The sequence below is a fragment of the Aplysia californica genome, unplaced genomic scaffold (assembly GCF_000002075.1).
Source record: "Aplysia californica isolate F4 #8 unplaced genomic scaffold, AplCal3.0 scaffold00780, whole genome shotgun sequence".
Lineage (NCBI taxonomy): Eukaryota > Metazoa > Mollusca > Gastropoda > Aplysiida > Aplysiidae > Aplysia > Aplysia californica.
In genome coordinates, this window is record NW_004798050.1 from 108,966 (window position 1) to 122,505 (window position 13,540).

The following is a 13,540-nucleotide window of genomic DNA, read 5'->3' on the forward strand; positions in this document are numbered from 1 at the left end:
TTCTATTTCCGTGTCTCCTGGTGTCAGGCTCGTCAGGAACGGGTGGTAGGCCCTCCCAATGTTTATGTTAAGTTTTCAAAAAAAATTTAGTAGAGGTTTTACGGCGCTCGCAACTGCATATGAGCGTCAGAAGATTAGAGATGTTTGTGTTACAAGAGAGTAACAAACATAAAAAAGAAGAAGTGGAGATAAGGACGATAGATGCTTAAAAGGAAAGAAAAAATAAAACACACCAGAGCCCCCGCCAACCATCCACGTGTTTATGATATAGACAGTGGCGTCCTAGAGAAACTTGAAGATATTATATTCACCCAATCATCGTGTTAACTCCTTGCACTACCCACTCATATTCATACAGCCTACTAATTTAAAGCTAACTGAATTCTACATTATATATTTTTTTCATCCGAGTATTTTCAAAATCAAGAGCAAGATAAATAAACAAGCTTTAACTTTTGGGTTTTTGTTTTAGTAAGTGTTTTACGACACTTGCAGCACAATAAGGTCATATAAGTGCCGAAGATTAGAGGTGTTACAAAAATACGAAAAAGGAGGAGAGATATCAGGATGATAGATGTTTGATAGGAAAGAAGGAGCAAATCACACCAGAGCACCCGCCAAACACCCCCACAGGGAAAGAGTAAGACAGCCAGAAACAAAAGAGAAAAAAAGTAGGATCTACCTGCGTTTCTTTTCTTTGTTTTTAGTAATTGTATTATGACATTTGCAACAGTTTGGTCAAATAAGTGCCAAAGATTAGAGGTGTCACAAAAGAGTAACAAACACAAAAAAAGTAGGAGAGATAAGGACAATAGATGTATGATAGAAAAGAAGAAGCAAACCACATCAGAGCACCTACCAAGCATCCGCCTTCAATCTTTATGCATGGCTAACTAAAACAATGAACAATTGACAAAACCAAGACGAGAGAGCAGCTGTATACTTAAAAATAATTTATTTTACTGAAGTCAATGCAAGGCAAAATATTGTTGTTGTTCCTTTTCCTCTGATTCACTGCTCGCTACCAACAATAATGGCCATATACATACAAATACACAAAAAACGGGCACACACACACACGCTTTATTCGAAGGAATTTTAGTAATGAGTACTGGGAAATGGGACATTGTGCAGCAATGCCTTTTAAACTCTACAAATGCTTGGAAGTACAAGTATGGAGCTACACTAATCAGGGATAGTCAGGTGCACTACACACAATTATAATGAAATAATGAATGAAGAATAGGGTGAAAATGAATCACAACTACAAGCAACAGATATGACACCAGGTTGGATTTTACATGTATTTCTCACTCAATTGGTAAATGCAATTTAGCGAGAAGTTGAATAACCCTGCTATGTATAAAATATCTATGCCAACAGGGAGGAGGAGCCTCAAAATCTGTCAAAACATTGAAATCACAGTCCCATGAGGTACACCAAACTTCATAATCCACACTTTGAAGAGAATGCTATCCCTCTCAGCCTACCACCGACACTTGAACACAGAAAATAAGAGACTTTTAAAATGTTGTTTTAGTAAGAGTTTTACAGTAGGCCTACTTGCAACACAATATGGTCATATAAGTACAGAAGATTACAGTTGTTACAAGAGAGTAACAAACACAAAAATGAAGGGTGGGGGAGATAAGATCGATAGACGTTTGATAGAAAAGAAGGAGCAATCCACATCAGAGCACCCGCCAACCTAACAGAGACTAAATAAAGAGGAAAAAGGAGGTGCAACGAAACAATGACAATTGCACCCCAGAGAGGAGAAGGTTCAACAAAAGAAGTAGATCCCATAAATGCTCCAAAATAAACCCTAACCAAATTACCATAGCTGTCCTACTTTCACAGCAAATCCCAGGTCGACAACTGTGCGATATGCTTACAACACATTTGTGAGGCATCGTGGTGAAATCAGGCGCTCGTCAAAATAATGAAATCGAAGAAAGGGGCATTTCCCCCCCCAGTTTTGCAATTTTTATCAGAAGATTGTTTTTTGGCTTAACATCTTTTATTTATGTTCATATGAAAACACATTTCCATGTGAATTTTACTGAAAAACCTTACTTAAAGGCACAAAATATGGAATTTCCAGTTTTCAAGGACTCGTATGCTTTTGAAGTTACCAAATTTTGACGGACATTTTCTCATTAATTTAACCACTGAAACCAGGCTATCCCACCTTCTTCAATCGCAAACATCTCAATTTCTATTCAAGCTTGAAGGATATTTTTTTAAATTGAAAGCAAGGCAAATGAATAAGCTTTCAGATGATATCAATAACTCCACATGCCCAAAAATTGACAAGCGCCTGATTCCACCACGTTATGACACATTTTAGCCCTTACTTTAGACATTGGTAGGGTAATTACCCGTAGGTCTAGTATGTTCTGCTCTCAGAAGACTCAAAGTGCTAAATAAGAAGCTTAAGTCTTTCTTCATGAAAAAACAGAGGTAGGCTACTGAGATTCGTCTGTAGTTAACCTGTAGACCTCCCCATAAAAAGAAAAAAAAAGTGGGCACAAGTGCAAGGGCATTACACGTAGCCAGCAGAAAAATAAAACAATATAGAAAACTTTGGTCTGAACTTACGGGATGGTAAATAAAACATTTTCTGTGCATCCACATTTAAGTTATAATGGAGGTGACCAAAAACCCCAAATGTAACACAGCAACCCACAAAATACCCTGCTTTGGAGGGGAAGTCAAAGCATCTTGTGAGACAGACTGGGATAGACACAAGGTCTCCAGAGGTAAAAGGTACACCAAATGGAGTTAAATGGGCTACACATCATAGCCCTTGCACACAAGCGTTTTGGGTCCATGATCTCTAGTTTAGAGAAAATTGGATTTTTTGCACAGCTGAGAGGACAACAATCAAATAACACTGGCTCTTCATTTAACAAAAAGTCTGGGAGTGTTTTTAGCTTTAGTGAGTTGTTTTTTTAAAGTTTCAGTAGAGGTTTTACGGCGCTCGCAACTGCATAAGGTCATATGAACGCCAAGGGGTGGATGTCAACAGAGAAGTCCTTTTTACGGCACTTGCAACACAAAAAAGTCACAAAGAAAAGAAGTAGGAGAGATAGAGGTGATGAATGTTTTTGTTTTAGTTTGTTTTAGTAGAAGTTTTACGACGTTCACAACAGCATAAGGTCATACGAGCGCCAGAAGATTAGAGGTGTTACAAGGGAGTAACAAACATAAAAAAGAAGGAGGGGGGATAAAGATGATAAGATATTTGATACCAAATATGGACCAAACCACACCAAAGCGTTCGCCAACCACCCACCAACACAAATTTGGCAAAACTTTGAAATCTGAAAGCTGGGGAAATGCTAGAACGATATCCTAAGGGCAGAACACAGCATTGGGTCAAATTTTGTGAAATGTGGAGATAGAACACAGGCATACTGAGGTTACAACATACACTCATATATAACGGATTATCAAGAAGCATACTGACAAACTAACTGCCACATAACAGTCGCTGGAACAAAGAGAGGATAGCAGGTAAGAAAACCCCACAGCAGTAGCAGTCAAGACTAGTTTAGTTTTAGTAAGCGTTTTATGGCACTTACAACACAAATAAGTCATTAAAGATAAGAGGTGTTACTATTACTAGAGAGCAACATGCAAAGAAAAGAAGGTGGAGAGATAAGGACGATAGACTTTTGATAGGAAATAATAAGCAAACCATTCAGAGCACCCACCCAGACTGGTTACATCCTTCACCCACCCAAACCTGAGTACAAACGAGCGTAAGTAAAAGCCCCTTATGAAGCAGTAAGGTCACTTACATTTATGCGCCAGGACAAACCCTCAACACATATGTAACCTCGAGTAAAATTAAAAGAGGCGTGAGAAGAAAGCCAAGACAAAATGGTTAGGTCGGGGTAGCAAGTAGCATACCAGCATCGTCTCACAATAATGGTCAAGCTGCACTACAAAACAGCAAAATGAAAGTGATGAAAAGCAGAGTCAAATACACCAGGTAATTTGTTGCTAACCATAATCAACAGAAGGAATCTAAATCATACCAGTTCAAGACTTGGTCGAGCACATTAAAAACCAATTACTGCCCTTCGGGAAACTACTTGAACTTATGCTGCTGATCTGACAAAGTTTTGAGAGACATTAAAAACACCTTCAACAAATCCCAGAACATGTGAGCAGAACAAAACATACCTAAACTTATAGACAGAACATAAGAATAATGTAGTTCATGGGACATCAGCAAATAAGACCCCACCCCCAATTACAAAGAAACACCTTGCAGAAACGCAAAAGCAAACTTCCCCATATATTCTTTTCCGCAGACACACAAGTACAGAATCAATACACCGAAATACATGCATCTGAAAGGACACCCTGCAGTAACACTTACCCCTAAAGGCAAAGACACAACGTTACACAAAAGACCAGGCAGCAACTTGAGACAATCAACCAGACTTGACGAGACAGCTGAATGTGCTTGTCTGTCCAACAGAGAACACACACAAAACAACCCCAAAACCCACAAAGTACTGTCTGCAATATAGCTGTGTTACCATACCCATTGAAACGTTGTCACATACAGATGTTATAATAAGAATAACAATTGTTTCCCTTCTATTTTCTTGTATATTGACAGATAAACAAAGAGGAACTGGACAGATAAGAAGAGATGAATTGTCAGCTGTCAGCAGCTCAGGAAACTATGGCTCCAAAAACTCAACACTTGTTTAAGTAGATCCCTGCAGAGTAAAAGATGACAATAGAACATGAAGCTTGGAGACACTGACAAAAAGTTCATTTCGACAGTCGAAAAGTTGAACTAAAATCGTTGTCTGACCTTAGTGATAGTGGCGAAAAAAACCCATTTGTGTCATGTCAATCAGGGAGCAAGATAATAGTAAAAGGTCAAGTTCAAAAGAGGCACTCAGGACGAGAAAGGAACGATAGCAAGATAGGAATCCTCACTGCATCCACTGCAAAATAATATACCATGGTTTGAAAACAAATACCAGAGCCAAAGCTATATCATACACATTCTAGGTTTTCCTCTTCCCTGAATGCAAATTAATATTCTTTGTTTTCTGTGGCATTTAAATTTTCAGTTTCAAAATGACACCAAAATTGTATGCAATCTATATAATCGTACTTCAAGCAATCAACCATTTCCCTAAAAAAATTAAATAGGACATTTAATTCATCTCAGACAACGAAATGCATACATACTACTAATAGAAATTTCTTACAAGTTATAAATGAGTGTCATAAGGCATCAGCTTGCTTTACTGCTTGCTCAACCCAAGCAGCTCAGTGAAATGTAAATCAACGCAAGGTAGCAGGGGTATCAAATACTGATATATGTGTTCAATAAAACAAGAATCAGAAAAGAATGTGTAAATCATAAATCAGTTCCATCAGATCTGCAGATAAAGATATGGATCCAGACAATTATGAGACAAGGTAACAAGAATGGCCTCTGGACAGACAATCAGGTCAAGACCAACCTTTTCAGGGTTTCATTTTCATGTGAGAATATTTTCAGAAGCCACTGGGAAGTATTTAAAAATAAAAAAGGGGGACATTGAGTTCAACAAAAAAGACATGAGCTATCATACAAGTGGACACACAAAGCTTATGGCATTTGACATTTCCAGTTATCAAGAAATATCTAGAGACTCCTTCCAGTGTCAGAGTTCCAAAACATGTCAATCATATTAAAGGGCGGAAAAATGCTGCGGCAGAACATGCAAAGCACACACCACAGCAATAACTGCAGCATCCCTTACACCATGCCCAAAACACCAAAGAGTAAGTCAAGACTAAAAAGAAAAGCACTAGGAACATGGCCAAAAAACAATACATCAGCAGCCTTACACTTGATATACCTTGTTTTTACGCTGATTTAGAGCAGCAATATGAAGACTGCAATTCACAAGTGACGAATAATTGTTTGAGCAGACTGCATCTACCATAGTATTGTTTACTCAACACAACATACTCCCGATTGCATTTATAAAGAACAAGCTAACAAAATTACTAACTTTGATCACGGCTTTTTGCTAACTTAGGTCAACAAACTTGCTCAAAAACAAGGACAGAATTAAAAAACACAAGATTGTGAACACAAAGGAAAAGGGAATAGAAATTTTTTTTTTTTGAAGTTCACACAAAGCAAAATGTGGGGAAAAACAAAAATTATTATCACCAGTTCTCTTACTATAAGGCTTAATGCTGAAATTCAACTATTATCCCTCCAGCTTACAAATACACTGCCTTTTACAGTTCATATTTTCACCATTTGCAACTTTATCATGAAATTGAAACATTGCAATAAAGCATAATGACGGCAATGACAAGGGCAGGCATTTTTTCCTGACCATGTGGTAGCAATAAGAGCTGGAATCTGGGGACACGGGCGAAGGGTCTTATTTCCTTTTCCTCTGCTGTTGACGATTAAAATAGGATTGAAATATTTACAATTAATTTTCTAATGGAATCAATGGAATGGACTCCAGAAGTGATATAAATCAAGCCAGTCTAAAACACAATGGACAAGTAATGATATACCTATCTCTCTCCCCTCCCCTGTTTTCCATTTCGTTATAACACAGGTCTATTAATAACGTTAAAAAATGTACTGGCACATTTCATCCTTGGTAGTGAAACTACTCGGTGAAGCATTCCATATTTACAGACTTTTAAAAACACTTTCTTTCACTGCCAGCTGAAAATTTCAAAACACCATATCAACAATAGATTTGTAAGTAGTCCGAGTTTGTGACGGAGATAGAACAATTTCAATTTCTTGATCATCACAGAACACAGTGTGGGGCCGTTGGTAAAAATTTCATTGGACAGGCAACGGTCATCACTTGACTGAGTATTCTTTCTTCAGCCGCAGGACGTCAGCGGAGCTGTACGCACTCGAGCTGGTCTTGGACAAAATGTCGAGGACTCCAGCCACCTCTGCATGGACAGAATGTCAAAAGACAGGGGGTTTTGTTTTTGTTTTGTTTTTAGTTAAGAATGTTATGGCACTTGCAAAACAATTAGGTCAAATAAGTGCCAAAGATTAGAGGTGTTACAGGAGAGTAACAAACACAAAAAATGGAGGAGAGATAAGGATGATAGATATTTGATAGGAAAAAAAGGAGCAAACTACACCAGAGCACCTGCCAAATCACATTTTACAGTTGGAGTACATAAATAAATTCAACAGAAACTATTGCTCTACTCTACAAAATCAAAAATAAAATTTGACAATCTAAAAAAACTAGTAAAATAAAACAACTAAGCTAAAAATATTTGTGCTGTTTTAGGTTCATTTCGCATGTGAGTTGTATTTTACAACAATGAGTCAGCCCCAAAAAAGTAACATTTTGTCGGCAATAGATCAGGATGACCAACACGGAAAAGAAGTAGATGGAGCAGACCCAACAAGAGAGCCCATCAACTACATCTTTCATGGGGATAGAACAGAGACAAACATCTTTAATAAGAAAGACACATTCGGAGGGAAGCCCAGATAATGCTGTCACCCATTACACTCTTAAACCATGGTATCAGGAACAAAAAACAAAAACAAAAAAACCAATGTAGATGTACGCCAGTTTTGGAAACAGCAAGCTGCAAAAAATAGGAGGACATAACTGGTAACCGGTTTCATGAAAATTTTTCAACACGAGATTATAAAACCCCTCAAAAACCTTTCTGATTTGAATGATGACATAAAACAAAAAACTCCCCAAAGTACTTTTTCACTGTGTAATAAAAGCACATCCTGACTCCTGATTTTCTTTGACAACCCACAGATCAACCTGTGCAATGTTTTTTATTTAGAAAGCAATAAAAACGAGTAGATCTATTTCTTCCAGTTAAGTGGTTAGTGCATAGCTTAACTGAAATGTAGACTGACCTTTCTTTTCCTTTGAAGTCATGAACATGGAGACAGTGGAAAAACGGGGCACCTTGCATAAGTTATCCAGAATCTGGTAGCCTTGATCCACTTCACCTGTGAAAAAATTAGACAAATTTAGTTAATAAGCTCTGTAATAGATTTAAGAAATAAAAAAATAGGCAGCATTACAGTGTCGAGTATCCTTTGGTATAATCCACACACGACTCCAAGTATACTCACTCACACATCATTAAAGATTCATAAATTTGGCTCAAGTCAGGCTAAATTGAAACTGATCAGCTATATTCCCATAATACCCTATCACCCTATTATATTTTTAAGATATGCAATCACATTTTTTAACACTATGAGTAAGATAAATCCAATAGAAATAACAGCTCTGATCTATGAAAAACAAAAAAATCATTTCAACACTAGGAAAAAAACCCAAACTACCATCAAAATGTTTGAGTTGCATGTACCACACATACAACAACTTCACCAGTACTGGCACATGTAACACCCACCATGGAAAAAAAAATAACATGGCTTATGATGCAACACTTGTTTTCCTTTTAGTTTTAGTAAAAGTTTTACAGCACTTGCAACACAATAAGGTCATATAAGTGCCGAAGAATAGATCGTTTTACAAGAGAGTAGCATACATAAAAAAGAAGAAGGGGAGATAAGGACGACAGATGTATGATAGGAAAGAATGAGCTAACCACACCAGAGCACCCGCCAACCACCCACACTTGTTTTCCTTGGAACGGTGAAGTGAAACCACCCACTAGACAAAAATAAGGTATTTTCAGACAGAACATTCCAGGACACTGGGGAAAAGAGGTGAAATATACGAGTGTAGGAAAAAATACTATAGCCCAGATAGAAGTGAATAGACACGGAGAAGCAAGCAGTCACATAACTTTCTCATACCAGTAATAATACCATTAACAATAATTCATAAGCTGGAGCTTTAGTTTCAGTTTCAGAAAGTTTTACAGCATTTGCAACAAAATTAGGTCACATAAGTGCAGAAGATTAGAGGTGTTACAAGAGAGTAACAAACACAAAAAAGGAGGAGGGAAGATAAGGACAATATATGTTAGACACTAGAGCACCCACCAACTAAGCTAGAGCAAAAAATAATTTTTTAATCTCATTAATCTAGAGCTAGACATAAAAATAGGGTTGGCTATGTACACTTTCAGGGCTTAATTTTATTGTTTTAAGTCGGAAACACACCCAAGGGAATCATCATCATCAACCGATAAGGGACATGGCCAGAAAGAGTAGAAGAACACAGGATAAAACACATAGTGTACTGAAAAAAATAATGCAAAGCAAACAAAATAACTTACCCTTCAGCACCATTTCTTCATACACACATCGAACAATGATCTGCAACATTTGTCCGTCCAGTTTATTACTGATAACTGAAGAAGAAACAAACAAAAAAAAGTGTGATGACGTGGTGGAATCAGGTGCTCGTCAGTTTTTGGGCATATAGGGTTATTGGTATCTTCATAAAGCTTTTTCATTTGCCTTCCGTTAAGTGAAAAAAATATCCATCTATGTTCAATTGAACGTAAAATATCTGCGATTGAAGGAGGACAAGGTTTGGCAACTTCCATAGCCTAAGAGCCCTTGGAAACAGAAAATTTACATTTTTTGTGCCATTAATCAATGTTTTTCAGTAAAATCCACACAGAAATGTTTTTAAATGGACAGAAAAGATGTTGAGCCAAAAAAAAAAAAAAAATTGGAAAAAAAACTGCCCATTGGCAAAAAGCCGTTTTCTTTCATTTCATTATTTTGACGAGCACCTGATTTCACCACGATGCCTCACAAATGTATATCAACACAGAGGGAATGGCATGGTATAAATCTTTTTGTTTTAGTAAGAGTTTTACAGCACTAGCAAGAAAAATAAGTAATATAAATGCCGAAGATTAGAGGAGTTACAAGAGAGTAAAAAGGAGAGAGATAAGGACGATAGATGTTTGACAAGAAAGAAGGAACAAACTGCACAAGGGCATCTGCCAACCAACTACCCACCGGTATAAATCTACTCTCCCTTTCAACACGGAGATGTAAATAAAGAAATTTTAATATTATGATCTTGGACTGAACATTCATTCCAAATTGGATTGAGCAAAGAGTGTAGAACCATGGAAAATCTTCAAACAAGTGAAGCCCAATAATGTCTACATGTTGTTAGGGACCTTGACCGTGACCATCACTGATTTATTTATAGAGGCAACAGCCATCCATGTCCAGGTGAGTTTTAGCCTCTTTTTCCTGTCTGCAGATTAATATTCTTTTTTCCAATTTATTGGTTCTGCTATGTTGTTAGGGATAAGAACTAGGAATGGAGACGGCAAATCGACGCAACAAAAATATGAGGTCGCAATGAGAACATGTGTTCTACAGCAATATTCAAAAAATGATTAAAGAGAAACTTAGCAGAAAGTGGAGCTTGAAATAAGTATTTTAAAAATAAAAAAAATCAGGAGAGGAAAAGTCATTCTTTCAACACTACTCAAAGCATCCAGTGGCAAATAGCTTCACAAATGAGCTGCAAGTTTCTCTTCACATTTATGCCACCTACATGATAGATTAGAACAGTCTATATTCGGGGGATTTTTTTTTGGGGGGGGAGGGAGTGTGCCTCTCATACATATTTACACATGGCAATGACTTTCGACAGCAGTCTTGTGATGGAGCTCAAAAGGCATCATTACCTTAATGAGCTGCTCTTCAACTTAAAGAAACAGGCACAGATTTAAAAAAAAAAAAAGAATGAATAAAGTCAAAATTGTCTAAGATGGTAAGCTATAGTAAAGGAAAAAAGTGGCCATCTTAGACAGGTGGGTGTCTTACACAGCATAATTATAATATCTTAATCCTATCAGTACCGCCCTGGGGTCATTTTGTACCCCTGGGGATGTACTCTCCACATTTTAGAATACTTCTAGATCTAGTACAAAGATCTCTTAAACACTTTCAGTATTTCTCAAAAAATCATTTTGACAGGCTGCTATGCAAAGCGTACAGATCGGATTAACGAGTAAATTTCCTCTTTGGAAAGCAGTGGCACGGAGTTCCCCACGTCATATGGATACGATAGTAAAACACAACGTATGGATAGGGTTAAAAAATAAAAGGGTAGGAACTAGGAAGGGACTGTTTGTATGGGTGATTGTCTTATACAGGTGGCCATTAGAGCAGGTTCAAGTACCCTCGACTTATTCAATAGTATTACCTGATGCAAGGTCAACAGGAGCGACCTGCCGTAAGATCTCAGCATACGGTTGGATGCCCTGACAAGGCTTTAGAGAGTTCCAGGCTTGGCAAAACTCGTAAGGCGTCGTCTTCATCAGCCGTGGGGCGATGGGTGGCGCCACCGGTGGACTTTGCACCGTCGTCTCAGCAGACTTCTTCTCTGCATTGCCTCCTTTCGATTTGACCCCTAATGAAGGTTGGGACGATTTAGCCCCTCTGAGCTTACTTTGGGATTTCATCTTATCTGAAATGAAAGAAAACGATAATAAGGATTAATGTCATACTACTTTACATAAGCATTATTAACTCTTTTAGTGCCAAGATTTATCAGCACATGGCTGTATAGTGTACTGAATGACAGTGATGTATCAGTGTATGGTACTGAAAGAGTTAAAAGGAACAAAGAATTGAAAACTTAGAATTATCACACTGCAGTCAAACCTGTCCAAGACAACCACCAACTGTCTATGAGAAAAGTGGATATCTGAGGCAGGTTGTTCTCTTGGACAGTGTAATTATAATACAGAAAAAAATGCCAAGGGGGAACGTGGGAAGTAATCGTAAATACGGGTGATCACCTTCGACAGCATCGACTGCAATCTTCTACCAAACCATAGAATTGCATTCAGAACTATGTCAGCACAATAAAGTCCACACAATTATTTTGTGATTGTAAACAGTAGTACGTTTGAGAAATATATATAGAAAAGCACAAAATTGGAAATTAACTTATCGAGACTTAAAACGCTAATAATGCAGCGAAGTCATGTTTCCTTTCAGAAGAAGTTGCACCCTCAAACAGCTCTAGGAGCAAGATCAATTGTGCGTAGTAAGGTATCATGTGAAAAATTTGATCAAACACTGGAGAAAAAAGTATAAAAATAGCATTTAACAGTCTAACAGGGAGTTGTTTTTCAATAGATTACAACCCCCCCCCCCCAAAAAAAATTTTTTTTAAAATAAAGGAACAACCCCCCCCCCACAAAGAGAACGAATCTAAACTTGAATTTTTTTTTTCAAAAAGGGCAAACAAACTAACAGAAACTGTCAAAACAATAATTTGATATGAGCACCCATTTACTGCTTGCCCTGACCAAAAGGCACTACTGCTCACCTCCAGCCTTCACCCTGACAGGTTTTTCCTCCTCTTCCTCATCATCCACCTCCTCGATTTTCATCCTCTTTCTCAGCTTGGTGTCCTGGTCTGGGGCCTGCTTTTTTTGTTTCAGTTTCTCCAGCTCCTAGAAAGAATTCAGGTTTTTTGAGTAACAGTTTTATGTTTTAGTAAGCGTTTTATGGTACTTTCAACACAATTAGGTCATACAAGTGCTGAAGATTAGAGGTGTTACTAAACAGTAATGAACACAAAAAAGAAGGACAGGTGATTTGTTTGTTTTAGTTTGAGCAAAGAGAAGCACATCGACACGATAACGGTCATTTAGTACTGGGAAAAAGTAAGATAGACAAAGTGCCAAAAATGTAGGTGTTTTTATAGAGTAATAGTACATACAAAGTAAAAGAGGAGAAATTAGGACGATAGATATGTTTGATAAAAAAAAAAGAAGGAAACCACATGGGAGTACCTGCCAATCACCCACTCCTGCCATTTGAGTTTTGAGTAAAGAAAAGCACCTCCACACAATAATGGTCATATACCAAAGGGAGAAGCAAGACAATTGATTCTTTTTTTTTTCTTTGGTAAGAGCTTTACGGCACTTGTAACACAATATGGTCATATAAGTGCCGAAGATTAGAGATATTACAAGAGAGCAACTAACACACAGATTAAAAAGGAGAGCTGAGGACGATAGATGTTTGATAGACAGACAGAAACAGCAGAGGAAAAATTAAAAGAAAAAGGTACTACCAGTGGCACCCTCCAACCACCCGCGCATTCCGGGCAAGATGGTGTCAAAAGGTTGGGACATCAACACAGAATTATTTGTAAACACACAGCATACACAGGCACTCTTGGACTGGGGCTCCTATAGCACAGGGGCTAGTGAGCTCAGGCTAACAATAAGGTCAGTTTAGTTTTAGTAAGAGTTTTACTGCACTTGCAACACAATAAGGTCATATAAGTGCCGAAGATTACTAAAGTTGTTACAAGAGAGTAACAAACACAAAAAAGAAGAAGGGGAGAGAAGGACGATAGATGTTTGATAGAAAAGAAGCAAACCACACCACAGCACCCGCCAATCACCCACACAATAAGGTCAAGCATATACGTCAGTGACACTGTGTTAAGGTGAGTGGTCCCTGAGCAAGACACAACAGTCGTAGCTCAAATATGGTGCGCAGCACAGTGGTGACCAGCAATGATGAGTTTGTCAGATTGTCTGCTTTGCTTGTTTGGGT

General features: G+C 37.8%; 1 protein-coding gene across 5 annotated transcripts in view; it reads right to left on the minus strand.

Moving 5' to 3' along the window:
* Nucleotides 1-6,145: 6,145 nt before the first annotated feature.
* LOC101856056 (sperm-associated antigen 1) overlaps nt 6,146-13,540 on the minus strand; it is a 30,449-nt gene continuing 23,054 nt past the window's right edge. For all 5 annotated transcript variants that reach the window (XM_005109455.3, XM_005109456.3, XM_005109452.3 and 2 more), the window contains exons 20-24: nt 12,297-12,423; nt 11,163-11,426; nt 9,259-9,333; nt 7,916-8,011; nt 6,146-6,966 (exon numbers count right to left, since the gene is read on the minus strand). In XM_005109455.3, the coding sequence (XP_005109512.1) occupies nt 6,869-6,966; nt 7,916-8,011; nt 9,259-9,333; nt 11,163-11,426; nt 12,297-12,423 (660 nt within the window). In that variant the 3' untranslated portion in view covers nt 6,146-6,868. The remainder of the gene's footprint in view (nt 6,967-7,915; nt 8,012-9,258; nt 9,334-11,162; nt 11,427-12,296; nt 12,424-13,540) is intronic.